The sequence below is a fragment of the Vipera berus genome, assembly GCF_964194415.1.
Source record: "Vipera berus genome assembly, chromosome: 6".
In the NCBI taxonomy this organism is placed as follows: Eukaryota; Metazoa; Chordata; class Lepidosauria; order Squamata; family Viperidae; genus Vipera; species Vipera berus.
In genome coordinates, this window is record NC_138208.1 from 5,334,089 (window position 1) to 5,348,749 (window position 14,661).

General features: G+C 42.2%; 1 protein-coding gene across 3 annotated transcripts in view; it reads right to left on the reverse strand.

Moving 5' to 3' along the window:
- LRRK2 (leucine rich repeat kinase 2) overlaps nt 1-14,661 on the reverse strand; it is a 95,189-nt gene that overhangs the window by 31,093 nt on the left and 49,435 nt on the right. For all 3 annotated transcript variants that reach the window (XM_081330713.1, XM_081330712.1, XM_081330711.1), the window contains 9 exons: nt 12,711-12,838; nt 9,824-10,042; nt 8,550-8,751; nt 7,818-7,906; nt 6,191-6,378; nt 5,147-5,301; nt 3,338-3,484; nt 2,989-3,180; nt 972-1,118 (listed from right to left, as the gene is read on the reverse strand). In XM_081330713.1, the coding sequence (XP_081186839.1) occupies nt 972-1,118; nt 2,989-3,180; nt 3,338-3,484; nt 5,147-5,301; nt 6,191-6,378; nt 7,818-7,906; nt 8,550-8,751; nt 9,824-10,042; nt 12,711-12,838 (1,467 nt within the window). The remainder of the gene's footprint in view (nt 1-971; nt 1,119-2,988; nt 3,181-3,337; nt 3,485-5,146; nt 5,302-6,190; nt 6,379-7,817; nt 7,907-8,549; nt 8,752-9,823; nt 10,043-12,710; nt 12,839-14,661) is intronic.

The following is a 14,661-nucleotide window of genomic DNA, read 5'->3' on the forward strand; positions in this document are numbered from 1 at the left end:
ATAGCAATAGGACTTAGACTCATATACTGCTTCATAGTGCTTTACACAGTCAGCCTATTGCCCCCAACAATCTGGCTCCTCATTTTACCGACCTCGGAAGGAGGGAAGGCTGAGTCAACCTTGAGCCCCATCAGGATCGAACTCCAGACGGTGGGCAGAGTTTGCCTGCAATACTCCATTCTCACCACTGCGCTATCACAGCTTAAATAACAATAGCAATAGGACTTAGACTCATATACTGCTTCATAGTGCTTTACACAGTCAGCCTATTGCCCCCAACAATCTGGCTCCTCATTTTACCGACCTCGGAAGGAGGGAAGGCTGAGTCAACCTTGAGCCCCATCAGGATCGAACTCCAGACGGTGGGCAGAGTTTGCCTGCAATACTCCATTCTCACCACTGCGCTATCACAGCTTAAATAACAATAGCAATAGGACTTAGACTCATATACTGCTTCATAGTGCTTTACACAGTCAGCCTATTGCCCCCAACAATCTGGCTCCTCATTTTACCGACCTCGGAAGGAGGGAAGGCTGAGTCAACCTTGAGCCCCATCAGGATCGAACTCCAGACGGTGGGCAGAGTTTGCCTGCAATACTCCATTCTCACCACTGCGCTATCACAGCTTAAATAACAATAGCAATAGGACAATAGTCAGCCTATTGCCCCCAACAATCTGGCTCCTCATTTTACTGACCTCGGAAGGATGGAAGGCTGAGTCAAAAAATAGCAAAATATTGCTATTTTTAAGACGGATTACAAATTAAGGAATATCATTACCAGGGCCTGATGCAGCATTCAGAAATCTTCCCCCATTTTAATTCATAAACCACTATTGCGTTAAGATTCCTAGTCTAATCTATAGGTAGCTTTTGACCTCAGGAGTTTGTGCTGCAATGAATGAATTCCTCTTTCCTACAAGTGTTCGCCTTCGTTAGCTGCGGGAAGCAACGCCACAAATGTCTTTTTACCAAGAAGGTTCTCTGGAGCTTGGTGGAATTCCAGTTCATCGTTGTTCAACATGATGTTTCTAGGTAAATCAGCCAAAATCAAATCGGGAGCAATTTGAGCGATTGGAACAGTAGACTTGGGTTGATCTGGATTTATTAAGAGGTCACCTTGACGGATAAAGAAGAATGGACATGGGAAGTGTAACCGATTAAACGAGAAGATAAACTAGTGCTGTAGAACCTCTACTCTACTTTCTGAATCTCAACAGACCCGAATCCCACCGTAGTTTATGTCATGTACGTAACCAGTGCTTTTTTTGTAAAAGAAAAAGGTGCCGGAACTCACACATGTCATACAACCCGCCTTGCCTACCCTACAAGGTTCCATCCAAAAAAGGTGCCGGAACTCCGTTCTGAGCGTTCTATGAGAAAAAAAGCCCTGTACGTAACGACAAATGAGGTGATTCACACAATCGTAAGGATGCACAGCTACCACGATCCATTTGCGAATATTGGTTATCTCCCCTCAGTTTTAAAAAAAATATCATTGTATACTCATTTCAGTAAGCCAAGACAAATGTTTAACTCAGTTCCAGATTATATTGGGAAATGGGTCAGGAATCAGGATATACACACATGCACACATATGCAGTCGCTACAACGTATAATAAACAGTTTCACGCCACACAAATGGACAAAATTGAATATTCTTAACTTAAGCAGAAAACTTAAGCGTCTTCTAACTGATTGGCAGGTTAGGAGAACCGTGAAATTGCAAAATCAAGTTTACCACTTCTCTATCAGCTGTAATTCTTCTTTTTCCCCGTGTGCACCCAACAAAATTCTTTAACATTTCTACTGCCGAGGTATGGAAGCAGGCAAGGAACATTAACACAATTATTCATAGAATTAAGAATAAGAAGACATCATATCTAATTCACATTGGCACTGTAAAGCTTTTTGAGGTTCTCGAAGAAATGTTTTTCTAGAACAATGAAAACCGAACCTTGTCTAGGAATTATTTGGAAGACTATGAGGGAGATCGTATTCAGATAGTCCTCGACTTACGACCACAACTGAGGCACTTGTTAAGTGAGTTTTGCCCCAGTTTATGACCCTTCTTGCCACAGTTGTTAAGGGAATCAGTGCAGTTGTTAAGTTGGTAACACGGTTGTAAAGTGAATCTGGTTTCCCCATTGACTTTGCTTGTCAGACGGTCGCCAAAGGGGATCACGTGACCCCAGGTTACTGTAACCATCATAAATGTGAACCCGTTGCCAAGCATCTGACAATATAATCATGGTCAGAAGGTCTCAAAATATGATCACATGAGCCCGGGAGACTGCAATGGTCATAAAGAGGAAGTATGATCACGTGATCATGGGGTTAAGTGTGAAAACAGGTCATAAGTCATTTTTTTAAAAGGCCGTTGTAACTTTGAACGGTCCCTAAACAAACCGTAGCAAGTCAAGGACTACCTATCTAAGCTTTGGAAGTTTGTCTAATCAATAAATCTGCACAGAATCTGCACGCTATTATGAACTCTTGCTATATGCTAGAGATTGTCCTTTTAATGTAAAAATAAACATTGTGGAATTGACAATGTGGTATATATTTATTACTGTAAAGGTAAAGGTAAAGGTTCCCCCGCACATGCGTGCTAGTCGTTTCCGACTCTAGGGGCCGGTGCTCATCTCCGTTTCAAAGCCGAAGAGCCAGCGCTTGTCCGAGGACGTCTCCGTGGTCATGTGGCCGGCATGACTAGCACGGAACGCTGTTACCTTCCCACCGGAGTGGTCCCTATTTTTCTACTTGCATTTTTACGTGCTTTCGAACTGCTAGGTTGGCAGAAGCTGGGACGAGTAACAGGCGCTCACTCTGTTATGCGGCACTCGGGATTCGACCCGCCAAACTGCCGACCTTCTGATCGACAAGCTCAGCGTCCTAACCCACTGAGCCACCGCATCCCTATTTATTACTGTATCCCCACCCAAAAGTATTTTGGAATGGATTGGTCGAAATACCGTAGTACAGTTACCTTCCTCTGCCTTTTTAAGTAGGTCATCAAGTAATATTTTCCGATGTTCTTCTCCATCCTCAAAACTGTATAAAGCCCATTTTTTCAACAGTGTTTCTCCTTCGCCACAAATATCTACTTCTAATAGACCCGGGAACCATTCCTCCATCAGAGAATCGATGTGATCTACAACTTGCCCCAAAATGATGCAACCTTTGGAAAGCCGGGGGGGAGGGGGGGGAAATGTGATTAAAAATTTGTGGTTCGCTGTATCTATAATTAGAAATACACAAAGATGTTTTCCGCTGAGCAAAACCAACAATATCTTAATTTTTCCCCACCCTCCGGAAGGTTGGGAGGCGTATTTAACCTTTTCTGCAAGAAGGGACGGTGATTTTTAAAAAGCTGTTCAGATTGTTTTCCAGAACTGCAGATTCCACCAAGGTGTAAGCTTCCGGAGACCAACTCAGATATATGCCTTGCCTCCAATACATCTTATTAGGACGAAGAGCTCGTTCTAAGAAAAAAAGGAAGAATGTTAAGCATGTAATGTGGGGGTTTTTTTCCATTGTAAATTCACATATGATCCCTTTCTCTGACATGATTTTATGTGTAGGAGAAATTCATATTAAAAAAAATATTTTTCACTTTCTAAATTCACATACGATCCCTTTCTCTGACATGATTTTATGCGTAGGATAAATTTTTATTCTCAATCTATCCAAATAGGATACGGTACTTTTTTTAAAAAAAAAAATTTCACCACGGATTGGGATAAAAATATTCTTTGAGAAGAAGAAAGTTGGAAGCACAAAGTATGCAAGAACGAGAAGTGCGGCTCTCTTTCAAAATTCACATACGATCCCTTTCTCTGACACGATTTTATGTGTAGGATAAATTTATATTCTCAATCTATCCAAATAGGATACTTTTTTAAAAAAAAAATTTCACCACGGATTGGGATAGAAATATTCTTTGAGAAGAAGAAAGTTGGAAGCACAAAGTATGCAAGAACAAGAAGTGTGGCCCTCTTTCAGAATTCACATACGATCCCTTTCTCTGACACGATTTTATGCGTAGGATAAATTTATATCCTCAATCTATCCAAAGAGGATAGCCTTTTTTATACTTTTGTCACCATGGATTGGAAAAAAAAAGTTCTTTAGGAAGAGGAGAGTTAGAAACAAGTATGCAAAAACAAGAAATACAACCATCTTTCCCGGCCTACACTAGACTATAGATTTTTTGCAATCTCAATTCCCATGGCTAATTCGGGCCCAAGAACGGGAAAAGATGGAACAAATCCCAGGTTCAAATCCCAGGTTGGGAAGCTTTCTCAATATATAGCCATCCTGAGATCAATTCAAATACAAGAAGTAAAATGCAGTTCGTCCCTTAAGGTTTAAACATTAGCTTTTTTTTTTTAATCCCATTTATATCCCGCCCTTCTCCGAAGACTCAAGGCGGCTTACAATTTAAAGCACAAATCAATGTGCTTAGCAATAGCCTTCATTCTATGTATATGCCTGCTTATTAGGGCTTTCGCCCCCCCCCCCCCAAGAGGCGTTATTACAAAGTCAGCTTATTGCCCCCAACAATCTGGGTCCTCATTTTACCTACCTCGGAAGGATGGAAGGCTGATCATCATGCTGATCTAAATTATCTACCTTGGCTCAAATTATTTCTACTGCCATAAATTAACAACATTTGGAATCCTACTATTGTAAAGGTACTGAGACATAGGAAGTCTGAGATATAGGAAGTCTAAGATCCTTCGTAGGGGATATTTAGGATTCCAAGCATAAGGGATCTTAGATAAATAACACGTGTTCTAGATCCCTAAACAAAACCCTTTAAATGAGTTTGCATTTATATTCATAATCCATCTACCTGCTTCCTATCCAACACCTCCAATCCACAGAAGTGTCTCTTTGTGACAAAGCAGGATAGCAATCCCAAAATGTCATATAATAGCCTGACCTTTATCTGTTTCTACTTGAAAGCAGTTCCCATTGACTTGGACAAATCCAAGCAATTATTTTCTGTATCAAATTTGATTCGGCCAACAGCCTTGTGCTGACACTGTTAAGCTAAATTAAGCAGCTAAAAGACAAAACCTGTGGTAACTCAGCTAATTTCTTAATAACAAGATTTAATTAATTCCCTTCCAATCTTCTACCTCTTCCCAAAAGCATGTATGAAGACACTTCAAGCAGTCGATTGATTAGCCTGGACCAGAATCCCATCGGAAAATACGGCATCTCGTACAATCTTATAATAAGCTCGGAGTTTTCACAGTGAGGTAATTCTATCACAGGCCGCTGATCTGACAAGCTTCAAGAGAAAAAATAAATAAATTAATCCATTAATTTAAAAAGGGAGCTATTTTTCCCCTTTTTAATTTTTTCATTTCCCCAGGTTGGCAATGGGGTGACAGTCAAAAGGTGCAGATCTTCTCTGAGTTATAATTATAACTCTTCTCTGAGTTATAATTAACGGCTGATGCTATAACATTGAGCAACCATCCATAAGAAGTCCCTGTGTTCTATTGGGCACTTTGGAATTACTGCACAAATGGTAGCAAATGCACAAATTTGCTTCGGAAACCCCTGATACAAATGAAATAATAGAAGAGAATATTTGTAGCTCAGGGTTGAACTGAACTTGCAGCAACATAATATCTCTCGGCTTATTCCTCTCTTGACTCCCTCTCCAGTGGAAACTTACAATTTCCAATCTATTGTTTTACCTACTGCTAACAGCCACTTCATGTATCACCATTTAAAGAAAGCAAATGGTTACCAACATACCGATAAAGGATAATATTTGTAGCTCAGGGTTGAGCTGTGGAGGTCCTTTGTGCTCTCTGAGCTTGGTGGTTTTTTTGCAGACATTTCATGACCAAACTAAGTAACATTATCAGTGCTAGTAGGAAGTGAGGTCTATATTGTTTGCTTCTTGATTGTCGGCCTAATGTTAATCTTAGGGTTAATCTTTGTTCCTCTGTCTGTTGATTGCTGGCGAGCAGATATTTTGGGATGTTGTTTCCTTTCCAACAATCAAGAAGCAAAGAAGGCAAGAAACTACCAGCTCAGACAAATAAACTAACAGTAAAATAACCCAATAAGGAATCACCCATATTGAAGCCATAACGTATGAGAGGTTACACTTTCCCTCCCCTTGCAAATGCTCAGCTAACAATGAGTTCTAATTTTTGGTTTACCTGCTCGGAATAAGCAGCTGATCTTCTCCTAACGGCAAAGCAATCTGAAATTTCTCTAGCAGCTTGAAATATTGGCCCTTGCAGATCTCAGGAAATTTACTATTCTTTAGCAAGGATTTTTCCACATCAGAACGCTTGATGATCCCTTTGGGGTACTTCGTAAAGCCATCAACCTTCACCGTCAAGATCTATGGAACACAAACCAGTCTCACAAACCTCACTATGATTCGCTTAAGTTTCAAAATCGTGTTACACCTCCAGCTTTTCGCTTAGCTTTAAAATAATAAGAAGAATATTCTTCGTGGACTGGGTGTGATTGGACACCCAAGGAATTTGTCTCGGGTGCATAAGCTCTTGGTGCACATATAAGCAATAAAGTGATCAATCATGAATCGTAAGACACAATCATAGCGTCACACACAAAACCTTTACACACAGTATTACAGTATTATTCCGTGCTGGCACAGTGGTTAGAATGCAGCATTGCAGGCTGACTCTGCCCACTGTCAGCAGTTCAGTCCTGACGGGGCTGAAGGTTGACTCAGCCTTCCGTCCTTCCAAGGTCAGTAAAATGAGGACCCAGATTGTTGGAGTCAAGATGCTGACTCTGAGTTTTTCCCATTAACTATTTTGTTATTAATGTAAAATATAGACAACAGGCTAACAATTTGTAAACAGACTTAGTAGTTGAGCAGTTTAACCTACTTTTGGCCTGTTTTGTAAAGGGTAGGAAATTAATATTGTCAAAATTATATTAATCAGCATTCAACTAGGGCAGGGGTAGGCAACCTTGGCTCTTTTATGAGTTGTGGACTTCAACTCCCAGAATTCCTCAGCCAGCCACGCTGAGGGGAAAGGGAGAGGTTTCCAAGCTGAGCCATGCTGGCTCAGGAATTCTGGGAGTTGAAGTCCACCAGTCATAAAAAAGCCAAGGTTGCCCACCCCTGGGCTAGGGAATGCTGTGTATACGTGTTAGCCTTTTTTTCCTAAGACACTTTTTTAAATGTCTTGCTTGTTGTGTTTTTTCTTTTCTTTTTCTTTTTTTTTAATTGTCGACTTACGACAATTCAGCCTAAAATTTCTGTTGTTATGTGAGACATTTGTTAAGTGAGTTTTGCCCCATCTTATGACCTTTCCTGCCTCCGTTGCTAAGTGAATCACTGCAGTTGATAAGTTAGCAACCCGGTTGTTAAGTGAATCTGGCTTCCCCATTGACTTTGCTTGCCAAAAGGTCGCAAAAGGGGATCAGGTGACACCACCACCCCCGGGACACAGCAACCATCACAAATATGAACTGGTTGCCAAGCATCTGAATTTTGATCATGGGACCGTGGAGATGCTATAAAGGTCCTGACTGTGAAAAACGGTCATAAGTCACTTTGTTCGGTGCCGTTGTTAATTTTGAACGGTCACTACATGAACCGTCGTAAGTCGAGGACTATCTGTATTTCGGTCTTTTGTATTTTACCTTTCCTCGAAGTAACTAAATATTACACAGGAAAAAAAATCTCAAACCTGGAAGATAAAAGAGAAAGAATCCTTCGGACGCTAAAAAGTGACAATCAAAAAAAGGGGGGGGGGGGCGGGAATCCAGAAAACCTGGTTTGGATCCCCATTCGAGACCCACCTGGCCTATGATTTTACACAACCACTTGGGATCGACAAAATACAAATTTCGGAGCTGAAGGGCGGGATCTTGAAAGTGGAGGAGGACACCTAAATAAATAAATAAATAAAAAGTCCGTTTAGTATGTGTGCATCATTGCATACGGAACATTTTAAAAACAGTGTGGTGTATTACTTTATAATTCGTTACATTTTGTTCAGTGGGGGGATCCCCATCCCTCTCTCAGCCCAGCCCACCTCACAGGGTTGTTGTTATGGGGAAAACAGGAGGAGGAAGGACTATTGCAGCGGCCCCCAACCTTTGGGACACCAGGGATCAGTTCCGTGGAGAGAGGGGTTTTTTTTTGTGGTACGGAGGCAGCGTGGTTTCGCGTGCTGCTGGCATCCCGTGGGTGGAGCTTCGCTTGCATGCGTGGACTGGTTTCTGGCATGCCGTGACCCAGTGCCCGTCCATGGACCAGGGGTTGGGGTTTGCTCGCCGCCTTGAGCAACTTATGAGTACCGTATTTTCCAGCGTATAAGACGACTTTTTAACCCATGAAAATCATCTCAAAAGTTGGGGGGTCGTCTTATACGCCCAGTCGTCTTATACGCCGGAAAATACGGTGATAAAGCTGGCCCAAAACGAAACTTAGCCCAACTTAGCATCACGTTTTTGTTAAACAGAAAAAGCCGATTGTGGAGCCACTGACTGTCACAGCTCAACAGCCGCGGGTTGGTTTGGTTTTTTTACCCGATTCGTTCAGAAAATGCACAGCGTGGGAAAGCTCGTTTTCGTCCAACTGCAGCTGCTTTTCTTGCACCAGTTCGTAAAGCTGAGTCTGGCAAATCACAGGGAATTCGGCCGGCAACGTTTTACGTATTTCTAGAATACTCTTCTCAAGTTCTAAGTAGCTGTCTGGGATTAACTGGCCGATCACCGGCTGATCCCTGATCTGCAGGAAAAAAAATAAATACATAAAATGTTGTTCTGATATTTCGACGAATACCTTAAGTGATGAATTGTGCTTTCCTAGTCAATAATTTCTCCTGAAATATGGATTGTAGTCTGGGCCAGTCTAGAAAAGACAGTAAGACATGGAATCACAGGGTTGGGAGGGACCATGGAGGTCTTCTAGTCCAACCCGTTCAAGCAGGAGTCTTATCTTGGAGAAATGGTTGTCCAAACTCTTCTGGAAAAATTCTGCCTTCCTGAAGATTGAAGAGATTGAGCCGTTGAGAAGGACCAGGCATTCGAAGTAAGCCATAAGGTATTGTGCTATCCAGCTATTGTGTCTTGCAAACTATGATTCATGGCTTTACAAGGTGGTGTGTGCGAATCTGGTCTAGTCAATAAGCAATTGCTACTGTAGTTAAGTCATATCTTCTGCAGCGATAACAGAATAACAGAGTGGGAAAGGACTTGGAGGTCATCTAGTCCATCCCCCTGCTCAAGCAGGAGGCCCTATGCCATTTCAGACAAGTGGCTATCCAATCTCTTCTTAAAAACCTCCAGTGTTGGAGCACCCACAACCTCTGGAGGCAGGTTGTCCCACTGACTAATAGTTCTCACTGTCAGGAAATTTCTCTTTAGTTCTAAGGTGGATGAACCCAGAACTGGATAGATGTCTTCTTTAAACTATCTAGGGAAACCAAATCTGTATTTATGACACTAAAGTATTGCACTGAACATTAAGCTGTAACTTCCCTGATGGCTAATTGAGCAAGATTTGACGCAAATATGCCTGCGAACGTGCAGCTTTAGCAGAACTTGTCAACCATTTAATTATGGTTGGTGCAGTGGTTAGAATGCAATATTGCAGGCAAACTCTGCTCACTGCTAGGAGTTCGATCCTGACTGGCTCAAGATTGACTCAGCCTTCCATCCTTCTGAGGTCGGTAAAATGAGGACCCAGATTGTTGGGGGCCAAATATGCTGACTCTGTAAACTGCGTAGAGAGGGCTATAAAGCACTGTGAAGTGGTATATGAGTGCTATTGCTATTTATATTAAAGCAAAATGGCTTACTTTAAAATCCAGACACTCTTTGATGATGATTTGTCGAAGCTTAGTCATTGATTCAGACTCTTCTGTGGCTTTCACAAAGTGATAGTCATGGATTTTGGGAAATCCCTTCTGATTCATCAACTCCTTGGTGATTTTATCGATGCAAACTCTACACTGCTTCTCCGTAGAGATGTCTAAATGAGTCCCGATAAGAATCACAGGGGAGAATGACGCTCGGGTCTATACGGTAAAACAGGAATTGCAAAGTTCTCGATTAAGGATTTTCTCCCATAATTATCCTTTGATTGTGCAGTTGGTTTTATTCCACTTTGTTATCCTCAGTCCTAGCCACCTTGCAACCAGGATGTCACCTCAGATTCCACAAGAAGTTTAGAATTCTCATTAAGCACTGTGCCATCTTTAAACCACACGAGGAATAAAATCTTACTTACCGTATTTTTCGGACCATAAGACGCACTTTTTTTCCCCAAAAGTGGGGGGGAAAACGAGGGTGCGTCTTATGGTCCAAAGGTGATCCGTATGGCCAGCCCCAACCTCCGCAAGTGGAAAGCAAGGGAGATTGTCAGGAGCACGAATTGGCACGTGCTGAGAAACGCCAATCTCACGCTCCTGCACTCTCCCTCGCTCGGTTTCAGCTTCTCTTGCTACAAGAGAAAGCAGGCTGAAACGGAGTGAGGGAGATTGCCAGGAATGCGAATCGGCTGATCTCGCGCTGCTGCAATCTGCCTCGTTTCAGCCTGCTTTCTCTTGTAGCAAGGGAAGCTGAAACCGAGCGAGGGAGTTTGCAGGAGCGCGAGATCGGCCGATTCGCATTTCTGGCAATCTCCCCACTCCGTTTCAGCTTGCTTTCTGCAAGAGAAAGCCGGGCTGCAGGGCCGCCTCCGCGGGTACTGCTCTAATGCAGAGAGGAAAGGACAAAGAGGGAGGGAAGGAAGGAAGGAAGGAAGGAAGGAAAGAAGGAAGGAAGGAAGGAAGGAAGGAAGGAAGGAAGGGACAATGGGAGAGGGAGGGAGAGAAAGAGAGAGAGAGAGAAAGAGAGGGAGAGAGAGAGAAGGAGAAATAATTTTTTTTCTTGTTTTCCTGCTCTAAAAACTGGGTGCGTCTTATGGTCCGGTGCGTGTTATGGTCCAAAAAATATGGTACTTAAAAAAAAGATCCTCAAATTCTTTATTGACACTGACCAGAATAGTATACATCTGTGTAACAGAGCTCAAAACGGAAACAGGTAATTTCTTTCCGATTGATTAAATAAGGAAAAATATTCTGTTCCTGTTCTCAAGGTCTGCTTTTAACACTTCACAAAGAATCCTCAAACAAAAGAACCTTTTACAATTGCAGATCAATTCAGGTGGTTTTTATGATCACTGGAATGCTGTCAGCCAAATGGATCTATTTCTTTTAAGAAGTTCACAGCGGGGAAAGGTGAGAAATTGCAAATGAATTTGGGACCGTTTGCCCTACTTTATTTGGAAGTAAGCTGGAAGGGGTTGGGGAAATTATTCAGTCTAGTGTAATAATTGCAATGACGTATGCAATTATAGCCTTTCCAATAATTGTCTATGTGTTTGACTTTCTTACCTATGAAGGAAAGTTGAAGAGAAGGAGTGGCAGAGTTAAAAGAGGCATCAGCCTAGAATCCCTACATAGCCACAAGCAGTCTGGCCCATATCTAACTCTGACCAGGTGCTGGCTGTCAGTTCGGAAGATTCCTGTGCATAGGCTTTTAGCAATAAATCAATTTAATTGGACACGGACATGTGGCCTTTTGTATTTTACAGAAGGTGCATTTTCTAGAGTCAGTCACTCTTAAACACAACTTATTGTTGAGTTTATTATTTACTTCAAGTGTCTATATCCCGTTGTTTAATCATAAAGTTCCCTAAAGAAACTTATAGCTTACAATTTTTCTTGTCATTGCATTCAGTTTTCTGAGCTTAACAAAAGACAAAAAGAAAGAGCACAGTAGGAAAAAGAGATGGGGAAGGAAAAGAAAGACTTAATGTACTCGTAGGTGTGTATAAAGAGATACATTTTCAACCATTTCTTTTCTTGGAGTAATGAAGAACAGGATAGCTTCATATTAGGTGAGACAATGTTTAGACCAGGGGTAGGCAACCTTGGCTCTTTTATGACTCGTGGACTTCAACTCCCAGAATTCTTGAGCCAGCCATGCTGAGGGGAAAGGGAGAGGTTTCCAAGCTGAGCCACGCTGGCTCAGGAATTCTGGGAGTTGAAGTCCATGAGTCATAAAAGAGCCAAGGTTGCCTACCCCGGGTTTAGATAATGGAAGAGATCTCTTATGAGATCTCTTAATTGTATTTCATCCAAACTGAACACTCCTACCTTTTTAAATTAACGATCTTCCCTTTTGGTTTTCACAAATTTCTATAGACATTGGTTAAAAGCCAAATCTCACCTACTGCCACCAAAAAAAGTGCTGGCAGAGGTGATTCCCCAGGTCCCAAACATTGAGTAAGGTTAGTAAGTTGTGGGTTGGAGTCCACAGTCCTGAGTACTTCCACCAGATGACCGGGGCTGTCCGAAGTTGTGTTTCTGTAAGCTTAGGAGAGCCACAAAGTCACTTCTCCTGACATAATCAGGCTCACAAATTCTGTAAAACAGAAGGCTGAGCTGGAAGGTGGCATTAAAGATGTCCTTAGTTTGGAATCATTGTGCAGCCACAAGAGACCCACATCCAATCTCTGGTGAATTCTGTTGACCTTTATCCAGCACCGATTTAGCTTTGACTGTTAGTTGACTAGATATTTGTGTGTGGGTAACAATAATAAACTCTTCTCTGCTTTGAACTCGATGAATGCTCCTGGTTATTTGTGCCTGACAAATTCTCATATCAGTGTGGTGTGTTTTTTTAAAGAAAGTATGTTACCTTGATATTAAACAGCCACGGTTTCATGGCATCCACTTCCGATTCCCCTTTGCTAAGGTCATAAACCACGAGGTATAGAGCTCGCTGAGTCATAAAATGGGGATGAGCGCTGTAGAATTCTTCTTGACCTACAGAATAGCAAGTACAGCAGTAATTGGCAGGTGCTATGTATGCCCACATATGCTCTGCGTGACCTCCAATCCTCAGCCAAGGGAGAAGAGAATTGAAACAGAGTTTAAATCATTTCAGGCTGCGTTCAAAAACAGGAACAAAATGTTACAGGTCGCGAAGAAACAGTTGGTTTTCAAATCTGCTCTCTCACACAACACAGAGATACAGTAGGAAAATGGCCAAAGCGGAAAGTTTCACAAAACTTTAGAAGTTTAGAAAAAACAACAACCGTATTCCTATAGGAGAAGAACAGGCAGCGCCTGGGGAGAGAGTCAAGAGAGGAAGCAGCCTGGCATTCTTGTGTTCTCACAGTCTAAGTCCAACCCCTCTTGAATTCCGTTGACTCTCAATTAGCACCAATTTAGTGCTGTTAGTTGACTAGATTCTCTGTTAGTTGACTAGATAAGTCAAGAGTCCCCAACCCCCATTCCGTGGACCAGTACTGGGCCGCGGCATGCCAGCAACCGGTCCGCACAAACAAGCAAAGCCCCATCCGCGGGATGCAGGCAGCACACAAAACCACGCGCCCTCTGGTCCATGGAAAAAACACTCCACGGAACCGGTCCCTGGTGCCCAAAAGGTCGGGGATCTCTGAGATAAGCAATAAATCAGCTTAACCACAACTTAACACGTGGTCCTGATTCTTAAACCCTGACAGCTCCCCTGTTCTCATGGCACTATATGCTAGCTCTAAAGTCAGGCTCCAGGTTTCCTTCCTCTGTAATAATCCACATGACTATATTAATTTCTACCACGGCAAAGTACAGATAGTCCTCAGCTTACAACTGTAATTGGTCATTAAGCAAGCTGTCACGTGATTGACACAATTTTAGGAGTCTTTTTGCAGCGGTCTTTAAGCGAATCACTATGGCCATAGTGAATCCACCAGTCCATTTGTCCGCACTGGGTGGTTTTTGCCGGACACCAAAAGTAAATGCCAATTTCCAACCAAAAAAAAAACATTGTAAATCAAATTCAACTAACTTTATTGTGATCATTAACCAGCAGAAGAGAAAAAAAGAAGAAAATAGTTCCCAAATATCCAGAATACCCAATAATAAATAAAGAGGAATGATAATTTTTTTTAAAAAAAATGCTTAAAGGCATCATTCTTATTAGTTAAAACAGGGAGGGGTCTTCAAACTTAGCCCTTTTATGACTTGTGGACTTCAACTCCCAGAATTCCTCAGCCAGCGTACCTAGCTGAGGAATTCTGGGAGTTGAAGTCCAAAAGTCATAAAAGGGCCAAATTTGAAGACTCCTGAGTTAAACTAACAATATAGGATTATAGAGTCTCTGGCAAATCTGAGGAAGGTACAATACAGTAGCTGACATTAAAAAAAAAAAAAGACCAGCGAGTAACGCTGAGGCAGAGGCATTCCCTGCTCAAAACGTTTTAAGTCACAGTCATATGACCGTTGTAAGTGGAGGACTATCTGTATCAGGGGAGGTGCTGTATCTCTCTATAGGTGCTGCTTCAAGCCATGGTGGCGCAATGGTTAGAATGCGGTATTGCAGGCAAACTCTGCCCAATCCCGACTAAGGTTGACTCAGCGTTCCGTCCTTCTGAGGTCAGTAAAATGAGGACCCAGATTGTTGGAGGCAATCGGCTGACTCTGTAAACCGCTCAGAAACGGGCTGTAAAGCACCATGAAATGGTATATAAGTCTAAGTGCTATTGCTATTGCTTTCTTCCTTTCCTTCTTTCTCTCCCTCCCTTTTTTCCTTCCCTCCCTCTCTCCTTCCTTCTTTCTCTCCCTCCCCTCTCCCTCCTTCCTTC